This window comes from Chaetodon trifascialis, chromosome 6, assembly GCF_039877785.1.
Source record: "Chaetodon trifascialis isolate fChaTrf1 chromosome 6, fChaTrf1.hap1, whole genome shotgun sequence".
NCBI classification, from domain to species: domain Eukaryota; kingdom Metazoa; phylum Chordata; class Actinopteri; order Chaetodontiformes; family Chaetodontidae; genus Chaetodon; species Chaetodon trifascialis.
In genome coordinates, this window is record NC_092061.1 from 28,290,720 (window position 1) to 28,309,234 (window position 18,515).

General features: G+C 41.0%; 1 protein-coding gene across 1 annotated transcript in view; it reads left to right on the forward strand.

Moving 5' to 3' along the window:
- LOC139332198 (multiple epidermal growth factor-like domains protein 9) overlaps window positions 1-17,503 on the forward strand; it is a 42,842-nt gene extending 25,339 nt beyond the window's left edge. Inside the window, exons 3-6 of the mRNA XM_070963932.1 lie at window positions 177-316; window positions 3,493-3,642; window positions 14,648-14,917; window positions 15,412-17,503. Of these exons, the coding sequence (XP_070820033.1) occupies window positions 177-316; window positions 3,493-3,642; window positions 14,648-14,917; window positions 15,412-15,947 (1,096 nt within the window). The 3' untranslated portion in view covers window positions 15,948-17,503. The remainder of the gene's footprint in view (window positions 1-176; window positions 317-3,492; window positions 3,643-14,647; window positions 14,918-15,411) is intronic.
- The last annotated feature ends 1,012 nt before the right edge of the window (window positions 17,504-18,515 follow it).

Sequence of the window (18,515 nt, forward strand, 5' to 3'; positions counted from 1 at the left end):
AAGTGACTCAGGGTGCTTCCCACATGCATACCTGGAACAAAGTTATAGAGAGCAGATGGATGAACCACTTTCCAAAGCCAAAATGTAGACAGCGACCCTCACATGTCTCGCAACTAAATGCTTCAGGACTGTATTTTGCATTCTATTGACTTTGTCCTCTGTTCTGCCCCTTTCAGCTCAGGGATATGTGTGTGCAAGACGGGAGTGTATGGACCCAAGTGTGATGAATGCCACCCAGGTTTCTTCCACTTCAGCAGCACTGGCTGTCGGCCTTGCCAGTGTCAGAACCACACCAACTACTGCCATCCACAGTCTGGTGAGTCTGCTGAGGCCACAGAAAATGTCAGTGTTGGATACAAGAAGCTGGTTGCTGTTTTCCTAATAAAAAACAATATTTTTTTATATTAACAATATAAGTCAGCATTGGTCCCCTTTGATGCAGTGACTTTTTCCAAATGTTTTTCACACTGTGGGCAACGGGATTAATAATAATAATAAAAACAACATGCTGCCACACGTTTTTTCATTGGACCAGTCACATACTTTTCCTTCCATATGTGTCCTCATTGTGATCTCATTGGGCCGCACGGGTGTGATGCTGAGTAAAAAAATAAAGATAAGCAAAGAGAGTAGGAAAAGCAGTGGTGTGTGAATGAAAGGTGGGAAAATCTCTGAATGAACAGCTGTCGTCCAAGTTTGTTTTGTCATATTCGACAAAGTAAAGGTTCCAAGTCCATCCAACAATATCAACGGTCTCCTCCCCAATGAGTGTCAGATAGTTTTGTAGTGTGATGATGGAAAATTTACAACACTATGTAATCTGATGTCCAGGTCACACTGTGTCTCCTATCTCATCTAAGATGAAATAGAGGAATAGTGGATATAAATCAATGACTTCAAGCAAGATATTTAAAGATATATCCATTTACATTTGTTAATCTTACTTTCAGTCTCGTTTATTTCTGTGAAATGACTGCAGGTTTGAACTGACGTATTAAAGAACAGGGATGTTTGAGTGAGACATTTCAGACACCAGTATGTGATGTGTGACAGAGTGTTTAGAGTTTTGAGAACACAGCACCCTTCACATGTCTTTTTGCTGAATTGGAAATGGAAACAGATTTGGTGTTTGTGTCTCTTATTCTCAAAACTGGGCTTGAGTTTCTGACAATGCGTCAAAAGAATGGAGAATAACTGTAAGTAACTTTAAGAACTTTAACATGTTCTACTTGTAACGGAGTATTTTTACATCATGGCATTGTTATCTGATCTGAATACTGTTCCACTGTTATGAGCTCGCCCATTGGTGTACTTTGTGGGTGGCAGTACTTTGGATGGTAGGTGTGGATGACCATTAATGTCAGGGTTGCTGATTCAATCCCCAGTTCTTCCCATCGCCATGTTGAAGCTTCCTTGAGCAAGAAACAGAACCCCAAATTGTTCTTAATATGTGTAAGAACAAAAATCCAAAAAGTTGCTTTTGACAAATGAATGGATCTAAATGAAGCTGTGTGTTAATTAGACTAACAGTATCATTCAAACACCAGAAAGTCTTAGTGATTCCTCTCTAAGACCCTAACAGTGACATCACTGATCACGATCTATTGGTGCCTGTAATGGAAGGAGCACCTGTGTCTGCTCCTTTCAGCATGTCGTGCCTTTGTAAATATCCTCTGCATAAAAAGAACTGAAGCATAGCAGTCCAATCTTTGCCAATAGCTCATGCTCATTATGATCCCCATAAAGTTCCATGTTAACACCTCTTTACTGTACGCTGACGATCATCTGTTGTGTTTGATTAGAGACTTTGGCAGTACACAAACCCTCAAGTTTCTCCAAAGTAAATATTTAAGGTGGAGCCACAACAGAAGGGTAAGAAGGAACCTGAGGAGACCAGGAAAGGTGCTGAATCAGAAGCAAATGACTTGTAAAATGTAGAATATCACAAATGCAGTTTCCAATCTGGTTTATATGTGATTTAAAGTGGATTTATCCTCCTCTGTGTCCCCAGATGTCAGGCTTTGAGACTAAACCACCAGTGACAGGCAGGAGGAGAGGTGGAGGGGACAGGGTGGTAGTAGGGGGTAGTTTTAGAAACCATATGTCTTTCCATTATAATGCAGGGGCAGATGGAGTGCTGTAGCTTCACCTTGGCTCACTGTGGATTAGCATAGCACAGGTTTGACAGCTCTCTTTAAAGACTGACCTGGGCCTCTCCCCGGGGCTGCTTACACAAGAACACGTTGTGTAAATGCAAATTATACAGTATCCCAAACACTGTGGACCTGAGGTAAACATGACAGGAAGTCGGTATTTCCAACAGAACAGAGGTAGATTGTCCCCACACAGTTTATCACTTCAGTTGAAGTAATTTATTAAGACTCAATAAAAGCATGCACAGAAAAAAATACACTTTATCATTGAGGACCATTTTTACCAATAATGCACATTTATGATATGATATTCACCTCTCAACCTTGAGTATTTAAAACTTGCACTGTAAAGTTGAGGCGTTGGGACTGCATTAAATCCAATTGCTTCAATTTAGCACAATACATAATACACTACTCCCTTATGTGGCCATAAACTTTCATTTAGACTAATTTCACTCTGAAAACCCATCATTCATCAGCAGATGCTGGGTGAAAACTATTATTTGTCATCACTGGTCCACAATTTGGTGTAGGAAAGCACTTTTCTCTAGACCAAACCCGTCTCCAACCAACAATTTTGGCTGTAATGCACAGGGTTTGATGCAGAGACTCTGTTGATTTTCAGCAGCTGATTTCACTTATCAGCAGCTCCTCTGTTGACACTGGGCTAATGTATGGTTTGAAGGAGAGCCTGCAGAGTCTTCTGTGGCTCACGGTTGAAAACACTTTTACGCAAAGTTATATGTACCAAGTAGGCGGTGTGTGGACACGTTTAGTCATGTCTACATAACTTCTTTCTATGATCATAGAGGCACACCAGCTCAACCACAGGCAGAGACTCAAGTACAAACAGCACAACAGTCGTAATACCTCCATTAATATTTACAATAAATAACTTCATTCTGAGAATATAAAGTCTTAAGTAATGAAATAAACACTAGTCAGTATTGCAGGGTAATTTAAAAATGTGGCAGCAAGTATACTAACTTCATGTGATGATATGAGGCCAGAACGAACTAACAGTTAACCTAAATGCTTGAAAACCCTAACCATGAGCAAGCAGCAACCTCCAGGTCTGAAAAATGAAGCTAACGTGGCAAGTGGCAAAAACTGCACTTCCTTAAACAGCCACTTGATCCTGGCTCTGAAAGCAAGTCATTCCCCCCAAATTCAAATACTTTACACATGTAAGAGTCAAAAAGCCACATTGGTGAAATAATTTTACAGTGGCCATCCTGAGATTAATAAACAAAAATGTGAGTTATATAACCACATGTCACTTTGTGTGCACGTCCAGGAAATACCCCTGTAACTGTGCAACCCTTCTTCTGTCCTCCAGGAGTGTGTCTGAACTGTGAGGGCAACACCCAGGGATCCAACTGTGAGGAGTGTAAACCTGGTTTCTACCGCAGCCCTGGAACTGCCCTGACCGAAATCTGTGCTCCGTGTCCCTGCTCCAACTCCACCTCCACCGGCACCTGTCACACTGGTCAGTCCCTGCTGCTCACAGCCACACATCACACACATCAGGGAATTAGCTCAGGTTCTTACTCTGTGATTAAGCAGGTTTGTCTTCACTGGCTGAATACACACCACATTATGGTGTGCGGATTCTATGTGAGTACCGTCATTTATTTGACTATTGAAGAAAGAAGTTTTTGCTCTTTAATCCTGTGTAGTCTGACACCAAAACCTGACACTGATGATGTCACCAGTAATATCAGTCTGACACACATATTTAAGAACAAGATGAGCAAGCAAGAAACAAGAAGTGGGTAACCAAAAAAAAAAAAAAATGTGTGTGTTTGTGTAATAAATTGTATATTTATACAAAATATATATACATAAAACAAAAGCAACACCTTACATGTGTGGCAGTATTTGACATATATTGTTACTATCTGGATCACAATAGCAATTTTGGTAAAAGAAATATCACACTTATGTGGCATCAGCCCTCTTACAACCCCAATTGTAAAACAGTTGTTGAGCTTTGTAAAACATAAGAAAATAGAATACTTTGCTATTCCTTTATGACATATATTCAGTTGAAAACAGTACAAAGACAAAAGATTTCATGTTTGACCTCATCAGTTTCATTCATTCATCTTCTATACCGACTATCCCTTTCGGGGTTGCAGGGGGGCTGGAGCCTATCCCAGCTATCCCAGCCAGTCGATCGCAGGGCAACATACAAGACAGACAACCATTCACACTCACACTCACACCTAGGGGCAATTTAGAGTCACCAATTAACCCAATGAGCATGTTTTTGGTCTGTGGGAGGAAGCCGGAGTACCCGGAGAGAACCCATGCATGCAGAACATGCAAACTTCTCACAGAAAGGCCCGACCCGGGGATCGAACCGGCGACCTTCTTGCTGTGAGGCACGCGCACTACCTGCTGTGTCACTGTGCCGCCCATCAGTTTCATTGATTTTGTAAATATATGCGTATTCTGACTTTGACGCAGCAACATGTTTCAAACAAGTTGGGACAGGAGCAACTAAAGACTGGGAAAGGACTTTTGGAATTTCCCCTCGAGGGACGAATAGAGGAGTATTGAATTGAATTGAAAAGATGTGGAATGCTCCAAAATCACCTTTGGAACATTCCACAGGTAAACAGGTGGTATACATGATTGTGTAAAGCAGGGGTTCTCAATCTTTTTTGGATGAACATCCCTCTACTCAATGCTCACACATCTTGCTGCCCCCCATCAGCGAGAGAGCAGTTGGAACCCCTGTATATTGATATTTATGATTGAAATTGTGCATTTCACTGGCCTATTTGAGATGAAGGCCTACCCACTGTATTCATAGCCACTGTAGCCCTGCCATTTAACACAGATTGAAAATAATTATAATTCTTCAATCAAATGATAATGTAAATGTATTGTTAAATGTAAAATTAATGAAGGTTATGCTTTTTTATTGTTTGAACATATATTTATTATCAAGTCCCAACATTAATTAGACACCTTCACTGATCTAACTTGAGGAACCAATCACAGTTCAAAATAATAATAAAAAAAAATCCTGGCCAATCAAAAAACACAATGGGTTCGTGCAACAGAGAGTACAGAGAGAACACAGTAAATTGTCTTAACTGACATTAATGGTGGCCTAACTGCTAAGCTGGCAAAAAAGGCTTTTTAACATGCCCATTCTATTTTTGCGTGTCATTTGCGTCGGGTCAGAGAACTTCGCTTCAGTGCGAGCCCTGTGCTTAGTGGTTTTCAGCCAGCTTCTTCACCAAGGGTTGTATATTTTACTGGGTGGACTTTATCTTTGGACAACATCACGCTGGCTGTTTCTCCATTTCCAGTATTGGTGCTAAGCTAAGCTAACTTACTGTTTGCTGTAGTTTACAATTAACAGACAGATGTAACTCTGGTATCAATCTTGTCAGCTAACTCCCTGCCAGAAAGCATATTTCATTTAATTGAATGTCAACCTATTCCTTTAATGGTTGTAAAAGCCTCATAGTCAAAATCTTAAAAGTTTGTCTGCTGCCATTTGTTCAGAGTGACTTGTTACCGTTTAAGGCATTACCAACTCAGTCCCTCCATGGACACAGTGACCAAAACTGAAGTTTAAATTCAGTTTTCTTAGTGGACACATGGCCTTTTTTACTTTTAAGTAGCATTCACATGGATGGTTCATGAATGAACACATCCCTCTCCAGAAAAAAGCAGCTCTCCAAATTTCTCTAACAAGACAACAAAAAGCTGACAAATTCAGCCATTAGTTCCAGTCTCTCTTTGTGGAGAGAGAGGTGCATTTACATATCTGCTTCACAATCCACACCGATTCTACAGGCCACTCCCTTATGTGTCCAATCTGAGTCCAGTGTGTATGTTGGTATTTTGGCCCTAGGTGTGTGTGTGCGTGTGTGTGTGTGTGTGTGAGTGTGTGCGTGTGCGTGTGTGCGTGTGTGTGTGTGTGTGTGCGTGTGTGCGTGTGTGTGTGTGTGTGTGCGTGTGCTGTATAATGGAGTGGAAAAACTGAATTTCCCCCTTGGGGATTGACAATGTAATTCTTCTTCTTCTACAGGCAGCTCTCATTATTGTACACAAATGATTAAACATTTGCTTGAAGTATTTGTATTAATTTACAAAATAATGTTTTGGTTGTGGTAAGAATTAATCTTCCAAAGTTCCAAAACAGTTAACTAGAGTGCTTTCGATCTCTATTTCCAGACAGTTGGGGATTAACAGTGACCTTTCTGTATGACCCCACTTCTTTCACCTCCAGGCTGCCGCTGTCCCACTTACAAAACACACCCAAAGGTCTTTATTGGGTTGAGATCTGGGTTAAACTACAGTCACTGTTATATTCCTAAACCACCTCAATTCTGTCTGAAATTTCATTTTGAAATGCCTTAACTAACTGTGAGGGGATCTCAAAGCAGCACACCCTCATACTGTGCTGGTGAAATAGGTTGGATTGCTAAATTCATGTTAGCTTCTCACACACCAACCTGGAAAATGATAATGATTTTAAGATTCTACTGATCACTTTTAAAGCTTGTCAGGGCTTAGCCCCAAATTATATTGTCAATTTGTTGACCCCATACAATCCAACTCGTAGCCTTAGATCCTCGGGTGAGTCACTCTTGGTTGTTCCGAAGTCGAAACTCAAGACGAGAGGTGACCGTGCCTTCTCTGTCAGAGCCCCTTTGGAATGACCTGTTGAGGAGATAAGGCTTGCAGTTTCAGTGGACTCTTTTAAATCACTTCTTAAAACTCATTTTTACAGACGTGCCTTTTTATAATGTTATCTTTGTTGTATTGTATTTTTTTCTGCTCTTTTCTTTTTCTTATCATTTTCTCTGTTTCTGTTTTAGAAATTGATCTTACCTTCTTACTCTTGACCTTCCTACTCTCCTTCATGTTTTTATTTTATTTGCTCTTGACCTAAACATGTTCAGCCTGTTTACTGGCCCTCTGTTGGGCCCTCTGCTCTCTAAAGCACTTTGTAAACCTTGTTTTTAAAAGGTGCTATATAAATAAAGTTATTCTTAACATGGTGATCAGTCAGAGATTAACTCCAGTTCCAAGACCTTAATTACAGTGTGGCCAGGAGCCATGTTACGCCATGTTGTACATGTCATCAGCCTGTCATGGTTTGAGTTCACAGGGCTTGAACTTCACACCATGGCACAGTGACTTAGGTCACAGCTTATCCACGTCAAACAGCTATTGAACCCTCTCTTCAAACTGGCTATTGAGGCTTTCATTCAGCATTACATCACTGTATTCGCTCTACTCACCTCTTCGTCATCATGTTCTCTCACCTTGCCCCCCCCCGCCATGTATAGATGTACTTAGGCTGTCACATTATGTTTGCCCCTGCCAGGGGCCACTGCAGAGGTTGTGCAATGTGGGAGGGAGTGGAAGGGACATGAAGCAGGCTGTGCTGAGCTGGGACAGCATGAACACAGCTAGGCCATTTCAGCGCCAGTCAGGCTGCAACAGACTAGGGGGATGGGCAGCATCATGCTCTCTGTTTGGACAGAAACACCACAGGAAGAGCCGTGTTCGAGAGGAGGCGATCAGAAATATGCTCAGGATCGTGTCCTTAGAGACCTGCTTTTCCGTCAATAGTGTGTGGCTGTGGAGGATGTTTTAGATGAAACTCTGGAGCTGGAAAGAGAAGCAGCCTCCAAGTACAGGTTGCCTTGGCAACAGTGACAAATGAGAAGATGCCACAATGGTGTATAGTGGCTCCACACTGGAGGATAGATGCTTTCTAAATATGCTGATGAGGTCTGTTGCAGTGAATGAAAATCCCTCCATACTGACACACAGAGAGGTGAAATGGAGCATTGCACCAGTTCAGAATGTGGGTCACACATATTCAATCATCCATGTATGATTGTATCTTTACTCAGTGGTATAGACTGTGGCTGGGCTCATTCAGTTTATCCTGAGGTTCATTAAATATTTGTATTTATTTTTTAGTTTCTTCTTCTTTTCTTTCTTTTTTAAAGTGTGTGTTAGACAGTGCCTACCTGGCTAGCAGTTACCAGACCTAGGTTTGTGTGTCAAAACAATGTTGTTGTTAACAATGGTTAACAAACAGGTCAGGTCCTCTGGCCTTGTGCATTGCAGAACAGCTCATGTTTCCTTCTGGTTATATAACCCAGCAGGCCGGCTGCCTTTGAACCCCCAGCAGAGGTTAAATCAAGCTTATCAGGAGCAGCCTGCTCAGTTCTGGAATACAACACAGTCACATGACTACACTAGATAGAGACCAACATGTAGGCCATTGGAGGGCAGTTATCTGTGTCTAAATCATTCAACACTGAAGGCTCTGTTGTAAGGACTAGAGTCTAAATGCAACATGAGTTGGTCGACAGAGCAGCAGAAAAGGCTAGTTAACAGTAATTCATTCTCAGAATGAGCTTTATTAGCCAATGTGTACACATACAACAAATTCCATTCAGGTTTTTAGAAATAAATGTACACCTGAAAACAACATTTCTATGAATTGTAAACACATACCAATGGTTTTGTTTTTGCCACACCAGTATATATATATCCAAAGTGACTATATCTTGTTTTGACCTCATCATAAGGGTGCTTGACTGGAAAACAGTTTTCTATAGAAGACCACGAGGAGCTATTGCCCGAAAGAACATCTATCTCAGGGTCTCTAGCTGCTCTAACAAAGGGAGCTATAAGGGTGGGGTAGCATAAAGGGACTGCTGCTTGCATTTTGTTGTATAAAATCAGCATGTGCCTGTTCAGAATAGGCCGATAGCTTTGCCTCAGGTATTGCTTTCTCAATATCATCAACTTTTTTTGTTGTTGTTGTTGTTTTTAACAATTTTTTAACTCTATAAGCAGCACTGTAATATTGCAATATTCCCCCAGTTTTAGGCAGTTTATTGAGGTGTTTGCAAAACTTGAGCCACACTTAAATTATTATTAATAGGAGTAATCATTGTTATTTCTGCTTCTTTGTTAAATGGCATTTAATTGACTGAATGTAGGCCAGACACACTGTACACATGAACAGACGTTTTTCTTCCAGACATAACAGTGAGTGAATTAGATCTTTACAGCTATATCATTAGTATTGATTAAATTCATGAATACCTGCTGAAGATAGCCAGCTACCCAAGGTAATAGTTTAGGGATTTTCAATTAAAATTCAGGGCTGCACGGTGGCGCAGCAGGTAGTGCGCATGCCTCACAGCAAGAACGTTGCCGGTTTGATCCCCGGGTCAGGCGGGGCCTTTCTGTGTGAAGTTTGCATGTTCTTCCTGTGCATGCGTGGGTTCTCTCCGGGTACTCCGGCTTCCTCCCACAGACCAAAAACATGCTCATTAGGCTAATTGATGACTCTAAATTGTCCGTAGGTGTGAGTGTGAGTGTGAATGTTTGTTTGTCCTTGCATGTGGCCCTGCAATCGGCTGGCGACCGGTTCAGGGTGTACCCCGCCTCTCGCCCATTGTAGCTGGGATAGGCTCCAGCCCCCCGCAACCCCGAAAGGGATAGGCGGTATAGATAATGGATGGATGGAATTAAAATTCAAAGAGGTCCAGTCAGAGGGAATTTCCTCAATCAAAGGACCGGAACATACAGCACCATATGTATTGAAGTAGCCTAGTAGTTAGTAGAATCTACGTCTGTATGTAGTCAACAACCATCAACAACATCCAAACTAACCATTTAAAACGGTGTTTTCCTTTTAACATGGTGTTTTACAGCATTAGTTCAGAATCACCTAAGTCACACAGGAGGTGCATTCCCACCAAATACTTTTTGAAATCCATACCTAACTCATACATGGGGTGGCCATGTACCAAAACTCTAGATCTGTCTGAAAGGACAGATATACACACGGATATATACAGATGGAGATTCCCTCCATTACCGTTAGAATGAACCTTGAACCTCAGGCAGCTCAAAAGCCCCCCTGTAGAGGTATTTTGGATATGCCCCACTGTGAAGAGACCTCAGGGCAAACGTAAAACATATTAGGGGGGATTTTATGTTCCATTTGGCTAGGGAAGACATTGAGATTCCCCAGGAAGAGCTGGAGGACGTGGCTGGGGAGAAAGCCATCTGGTCTACTCTGGCTGGATGCCCACATTTTCATGTTTTACTTTTAAACTTATAAACCTATAAATTATACATTTCTAAGTTTCTCCAGACAGACAAATGCCTCAGTAAAAATGCCACCTTGAAACCAGTGTTAGATAAAAATGTTTATATTATATATGCAGTTACAACATGATTTGCAGGTTGCCTGTGTAGTAAAACTGCTCCTGCATGCATATTGGTTAAACGAATGAATGAAATGAATGTTTTGCCAAGCATTTCTACATGCCTCAGGTCTGGGAAGACCTACTGATTATGTCATACAAGTTGAACTACTCATTCAATAATATCGCTCGTGAGGTTTTTAGAACATAGTATTAACAACACTACCTTCATCCTTGTGTGTGTGTGTGTTAATTATTAGTGTAGACTATCACTGGCACAAGACACCCCTTATCAGTCACTTACAATGCAGTCCTGAGATTTCTCCTGAGGCAGCTTAACAGCCATTCACACCAGGACTCATGTGGCCCTATTGAGTCACATGATGGGCAAGTGAGTCAACGACCCACCCATTCTCACTGATCAACACCGCGGAGCTATGATCCTGACTTCTTTCGGACAAATGCCTGGGACTTCCCACCAGTCAGTTACAACTGAAGAACTGAAGAAGCCTTTTGGATGAGAGGGAAATGTCTTCTAGAATCACAAGCAAGTCCAGTTGCCTGTGGAAGCACTTAAAAGTACCGAACATGAATCATTACCTTCTTTTACCTGCTCCCTGTATACTGTAAAAAAGAAAAAGGAAAGAAAAAAAAGCTTGTATACCTATAACTTCAGAAGTTCTCCACACTCTTGTTATTCCTTTACTACAGTAGTTGTCAGCAATTTGAGACTTAATAGATGAGAAACTATTTCACCTTGTGTGCACACTCCAATTGACGACAAGGCCTTTTAGGTAAGCATAACACAACCACCCCCACCCCCCACGCAGACAGAGATTCACCACCAGTCTTGATTAACCTAAATAAGCCTGTCTTAGCCTACCCCAGAATGTCTTCCCACTAGTGTAGTCTCACTGTCTATAGCTGCAGCATTATTTGGTTCAGCACAGATGTACAGTTGTGTGTCATCTGCATAACTGTGGAAACGTACAGTGTGCTCTTGGATGATGTCACCAAGTGACAGCATGTATAGTGACAACAGGAATGGACCGAGGCAGCTGCCTTGTGCAACCCCACAATAGTCATGTTTCTCAGACACAAGATCTGTAAAACTTTCTCCCTTTGATGAATATTTTGAACCAGTTTAACACAGTCAGACAGACCGACCAACTTTTCAAGATGATTGATTATAATATCATGGTCAATCATATCAAATGCTACACTTAGGTCTAAGAGGACAAGAATTAAGACCTTATATCCATCGAAATTTAGGATGCTGATTATTTTAGTCGCAGTTTCATTGCTGTCGTACGTTGTAAAGCCTAATAGAAATTCCTCCAGTTTATTTCTTTAAGAGAGAGGATTTAATTTGTTCTGAAACTGTCTTTTTCCAGCATCTTACTGATGAATGGAAGGTTGAATATTGGCCTATAGCTGATGAGTGCATTATGTTTTATGTTGGGCTTCCGTAGAAAGCGTTTAGCAACAGTTTTGAAGTCATCTGGAAAGATGCGTGTTTGCAGACGTTTATTATTTCAGGACATGACTTGAAACACTGTTCAAAACACAAATACCAACTTTAAAAATGCTAGGTACAGGCTCAACAAATGCTGGCTCTAATTAAGTTGTAATCACTATTACTTAGTAATTACTAATGCTGCCCCATAACATGTGCTAGTCCTATTATTGCTACTATTGTGACTACTAGGTGAAGTACTACTACTTCTTCATCTGCACCATTTTAATATCTTTTCCTAAGGTACAATGTGCTATAAAATAAAAGGAATGCCTCACGCCATTAAGTACAAAGCTATAACATGACAACTAGGATAGAAAAGGCTTTAGAATAGTATCAAGTATTTTCTGAGTTGATTCTACAACCAGACTTAAAAGGTGATAGGAATAGAAGTTAGGAACACTGTGCTGCTGACAGTATTGTATTGTTATACTGTAGTTCCTGTTTGCTGTGGCATCATATTACCAGGGACCGGAGGTTGCAGGAGAAAGCTGACCCTTTGAAACGACATGCATGTTTTGCTGATTAAGATTGATGGCCGCCATGTGGAACTGGGATCAATTCAAACTCCAGCTGAGCCTTTAAAAACTCCACTTCCCTTTTAGATCTTCACTATTAGATTTACTCATGGAACCTACAAAGCCATGTACATATGCTTGGTATTAGAAAAGTAGATATTTAAAAGTATACTATACAGATTGGTGGAAAATTAATAGAAAACCAATATAAAGTGAGCTCGTAGGAAGGCCTTGTTCCACCAGGAGCCTCCATGTCAAATCAGATGTCAAGTGTGTGAAAACTACTGGAGGGATAAATAGCATTCTTCCCAAAGACACTCTTTAACTTGGTGTTTCTATGGTGGAGAGCACTGTCACCCCTTAATGACAAGCCGTGACACAAATAGATGGCACTCCGCTGCAAAACATCCCCTTCAAAATAAAAGCACAGGATTTGTTTTCTTAACTTTTTTTTTTTTTTTTTTTTTGCCCAGGCAAAGGCCCACGACCCACTGAAAACGGGTCCCAGTTGAGAATCACTGGTCTTACACATAATTCCAAATCTCTCATGCTGTAGGTATTCAGTTGGATTAGGATCTGGTGGTCAAAAGCCAAGGTCACTTTTCTGGCCATTATTCAGCACCATAACTCAGGAGTAGTGGAGGAGATTGTGACCATATTTCACATTTGGTCAGATACTGAATTGGTGACACAAATCTTGGCTGCCCATCTTGAAACTGTGGTGATTGCATAAATCTTATGTGCTGTCAGGTTGAAGATGTGTCTGAAGCATCCACATTTTACAATTTGCAGTTTCTGTGCAGCAACATCCACATTTGAGTCATTGTACTCTACCAAAAAGCTCATTGGTTTTGCTGATATTGAGTTTCAGGTGACTGTCTATGTGACAAAGCTCTTGAAATATAGTCTGTAAGTGAAGACAGCATGTTTCTTACTGGAAATTATTCACTGGTCAGTATAGTGATTAAAAACAGACTCTTAATACCTTTTATTAAATTCCTTCAAAGTCTTCAGTGCACATATGAGTCTGGACAGACATGAATCTAAATACAACTTAGCTAGCTTATTTTAGTTTCACAGTTCATTATAGTGCAGCCTTATGATAAAATAATATAAATATAATTTTTCCCTTCATTAATCTATACTCAGTACCTCTTGACAACAAAATGAAAACAGTACTTAAATGAAGCACCTTTGGCTGCGATTACAGCCTTGAGTCTTCTTGGGTTTGACATAACAAGCTTTGCTCATCTGGATTTGGGGATCTTCTGACAGACTTCTCTGCAGATCCTCTCCAGCTCTGTCAAATTGGATAGTGACTGTCAGTGGACAGCCATTTTCAGGTCTCTCCAAAGATGTTCGATTGTGTTCAAGTCCAGGCTCTGCCTTTGCCACTGAAGAAATTTCACAGAGTTGTCCCTGTATGCTTTGGGTCATTATCCTGTTGGAAGGTGAACCATCAACCTAGTTTGGAGTCCTGAGTGGTCTGGACCAGGTTTTCATTTCAGTCCCATCAGTTAAAATTTGGTTCAATCAGACCACAGAATTTTTTTTCCCACAGTGTGAGAGTTCTGCAGGTGCTTTTTTTTGCAAACTCTAAGGAGGTTTTGTCTGTCTTTCACCTTAGTCTGGCCACTCTGCCACAAAGCCCAGATCGGTAGAGTATTGTTCTGATGATTGTCCTCCTTCTGGAAGTTTCTCCCATATCTACACCTCTGGAGCTCAGCTAGATTGACCATTGAGTTGAACAGCTAGCTCTTGGAAGAGTTCTGGTTGTTTCAAACTCCAATTTAAGAATTTTGGAGGCCATTGTGCTCATGGGAGCCTTCAAATTTTACATAATCCTGTCTCTGAGCTCTGCAGGGAGAATGCATGTTCACATTATTTTCCCTAAAACAGAAATAAAATGCTAGAATTGGACATTTAAACTACCTTTTACAATAGCAAATAAAACAAATACAAATACAGAAAAACACTGACTGCAGTTGTGATATATTGACTAAACTGGAGACTAAGGTTGAGTTTTGAGAGGTGCCTTTTAGGTAGGGATAGTCATAAATGTTGATGAATAATCTTGAACAGATCAGAAATATCAAGGAATTGTACAAAAATGTTACCTCACAGGAAAATAGTAGAATGCACTTTCTGATGTGTCTTTGCATTAGGTGGAATCTAAAGAAAATCTGTTGAAAACAGAACAGGTCAGACGCTAATGTTTATCTGTGCTGTTCTGTTCCTGTGCAGATCCCAGTGGCTCCCCAGTGTGTGACCAGTGCCTTAACCGGTACAGTGGCCCACAGTGTGATGAGTGCACCGCCGGCTTCTACAAAGCATCTGGGGTTTGTGTTCCATGTGACTGCAGTGGGAATGCAGACCCTCATGGCCCCACCCAGCTCTGTCACCCCGACACTGGCCACTGCCTCCGCTGCATCAACAACACTACCGGGCCCCAGTGCCAGCTCTGTGCTCCAGGCTTCATTGGGGATGCCCAAGCACATAACTGCACCCGTCCAAGTAAGACCATATAATTTCATGACATATTGAATGTATTAAAAAAAAAAAAACATCCGTTGCATGTATGCTACTATCTGCAACAATGTATGTCACAATTAAATGTATTGCATTATATACATGTGAAATTTACCACCAAATGACAATGATTCATAAATGTGAAATCTCACTTAACTGCTCACTATTAAGTCTCCTAGAGTGTCTATGATACAGGGACCAAAGACATCAACAGTGTGACATAACATACTGACATTAAATCAATTAGTCAGTACTTTGAAGCTTACAATTGGGAAGAATCTAGTAGTTGTCACTTTTTACCACAAGGTGTCAGTGTTTCCTTTGGTTATACATCAGCAACCTGCAGTCTTGAGAGTCTGTTGCTTGTTCAGTAACTGCAGGCCTCATTGCACTGGCCTCTTAGGATTTCAAATTTGGCAATGTTAAGAAACAAAGTCTTTAAATGTTAATCAATGTTTTCAATGCATTTCTCTCCTCAGCACCCCGGCTCATTGCCATACCAGCAGATAAAACCACAACAGAGGACCCTACATCGACTACATCCTCCCCCTTCACACCCACCACCACCACCACCAGCACCACTTTGATCTCCAGCACAGCAAAAGGCTTCCCAGCCATCACATCCAGAAGCAACATGAACACCTCTCTGAGCACTGCAGCCACCACCCAGGCCCTGTTGACCAGCCTGAGCAGCCCCACTGACAACACCACAGCGGCCCTGACGGAAGTTTCCTGGACGCAGTTCAACATCATCATCCTAGCCATCATCATTCTGGTGGTGTTGCTGCTTCTGGGCTTTGTAGGAGGCGTGTACACATACCGTGAGTACCAGAACCGCAAGCTCAATGCCCCGTTCTGGACCATCGAACTGAAAGAGGACAACATCAGCTTCAGTAGCTACCATGACAGCATCCCCAATGCTGATGTGTCAGGCCTGCTGGAGGACGAGGCCAATGAGGTGGCGCCCAACGGCCAGCTGGCACTGACCACGCAGGGTAACTGCTACAAGGCTTAGCACCTCATCCATCCCCAGACTGGACACCTAGATGAACAGATGACACAAAGCTGCTGGAAAGTACCAAATCCAAAGCTCCTTCATGTATGACTGCTTGTTGTAACCCAGTGGTCTGTGGCACTTCACAACATTTGGCAAACTGACAGTGAAATCAAGCAGACATCATCAAGATATGGAAAAGAAATGCAGAGTTGCCACTTGAAAGGTTTTCCCTTTTTGATATTATTTTGTGTGGAATGGACGGCCACTGAAATGGGTCCAAAGAAAAAAGTTTTTGAGTTGTGCCTGCAGAGGGCACTGTTCTGCAGACTAGTAAGGTAATTGGCATGGCGTGAGACATGGGCAAAGCATAAACCTGTTAGCTGAAACAGTGATCCTGACACTAACTAGAGGACTTGCAGGAGCCTAGCATTTCAGATATTTTTAAAATGAACTTTTTACTGTTTAAGTTATAACTGGGTCACTTGAACAGTGATCTTAAACTGAGACATTGATTGTTATTTAATTCATTTTTATTCAGTTCTTATTTATTGGTTGATGTTTCTTTGTCGGGGGAGAAATTCTGCACATGTATGATGTGTTTATCCATGGTGTTTTATCTTACGAGCTATCGAATGGTAATTTGAATTGGCCAGTATGTTTTCATGTATAGTTTGTGTGTTTAGGAGAGAGTCATAGGGGAAGGTGAAGGCTACAGGCACAAGCATTTTAATGACCTCATCATTTGTTTATAGATTCCTGTCTTTTGTTAAATCGTGCCAGCTCACCTGGGGTATCTAAGAGGAGTGTTTCCTTTAAAGAAACTACAGCTACTGTTTATAAACTCTCACCACTCGGCACTACTACAGGGTAGTGACTCATACTAGACTCACGTAAACTTACTTGTAATCTAATCTGCTCTTTGCTGCCTACCTCAGCAAAAGTTGAACAAACCATTTTTCACATTTGTGTAGAGGTTGGGTTCTGTGACTCAGAATATAAGACTGTTTGTTTGATATCTAAATATAAACAGTACTCTAGTGTTGATACTGTTGTTATGGAGTAAACCCAGCCTCCATCAGGTTGCATCACCTAAAACAGTGAGTTGCTGTAAAATGACTTCAAATCTTCACACCTGATCCTTGACACGGATTCCATGTTTTCTGTGTTGTTTAGGCTCTCATTGGTTGGGTGTGCTTCATTTTACCACGGTGAATGAGTAAAGCTAATTATGGAACTAACTCCTCAGGTACTGGCTCTTTCCCTAATGTGATCACTGTAAATATGATTATTGTACAGATGAATGTGAATAGTAGCACTATTATTGTACAGGTAGAATATTGTGTGTACACTGTCACTCAACAAGCTCTCAACCTTTCACTCTGCAGGGTGTGATATTGCAGTCAGCCCACAGCTTTTTGTATTTTTGTTTTTATTTCTTATTCTCAGTGGACTTTGCCATATACACAGCTGCAGGACTAAAATGCACCACCACGAACTCAAAACAAAGAATAAAGTGATGTAAATAATACCCCATAGTCAGAGCTCAACTCTCAAATAAAGTGGGTTTAACTGTTGTCTTTGTGTTTCTCACATGCCTTTAGTTTAATGCACTTGCACCATTTAAAGATCTCCTCCAGAGGTATGCTTGACATAATAATAAGAGACAAGAAACAAAAGTCCAATCCTCCAATGTAGTCACAAAACCCTGTTTGAACATTCACATGTTAAACTGAGATTTCAGGTGAGCGTACACACTTTTCCCCTTCAGCAACTGAATGTGAGAACAAACTTCGAACTTTGTACATACATCAGTCTGCACAGTGAAAAATAGAGAAAAACATATGTTTGAAAGAATGATGTATTCATTAATCTGCCTCACCTATAGTGATTTAGCAGATTCTCCATTTCACTGATGTTGCCCCTCTCGTGTTCCAGCTTTCTGTTCTGCTCCAGAACAAGGTTTGCATTTGCTCTGCAGGTTGACGTATCTGCAGCAACGTGGCCATCGCTCTAGCCATGATCTCCTATGTTTAGTCACAGCTGCAGGCTCTTATATTATTCTGATGCTAACCCCACCTTTTCCTCTGACATCCTGTCTGTCACCCAACTATAGTTTACTTTATCTACCGTTTGAAGCCTTAACACTCACACACACACACTTCTTTTTGCTGATGTTACCATGCTATTAAACTGCTGACAGAAGGGATCTGGTGCACTTGTGATAAATATTAAGCCTCCAGCACTTTCTGTTAACAAACTGGATACTGGTTACACAGCTAATGCTGAAGTAATATTTTCTGAGTTTTCTTTTGTTTGTTTGTTTTTTTGGTAGGTTTTTTGAGCCAAGATGTTATGTGAATTTGAGAATGATGTTCCCCTAAAGACCATGGAGGATGGCTTTTATCGAAATGGACACTTTCTTACCTATACATAATGTAAATGGATAATTTATTAATACATTATTCAACAAATTATCAGTCATAGAAGGCCTCACTCCAAGGCTGGTTTGATTGAAAGTCAGTGTGAATAATGTAGATATATCAAAGATACGAAGATGATGCTATTTAACTTCCAAGATTGTAGTAT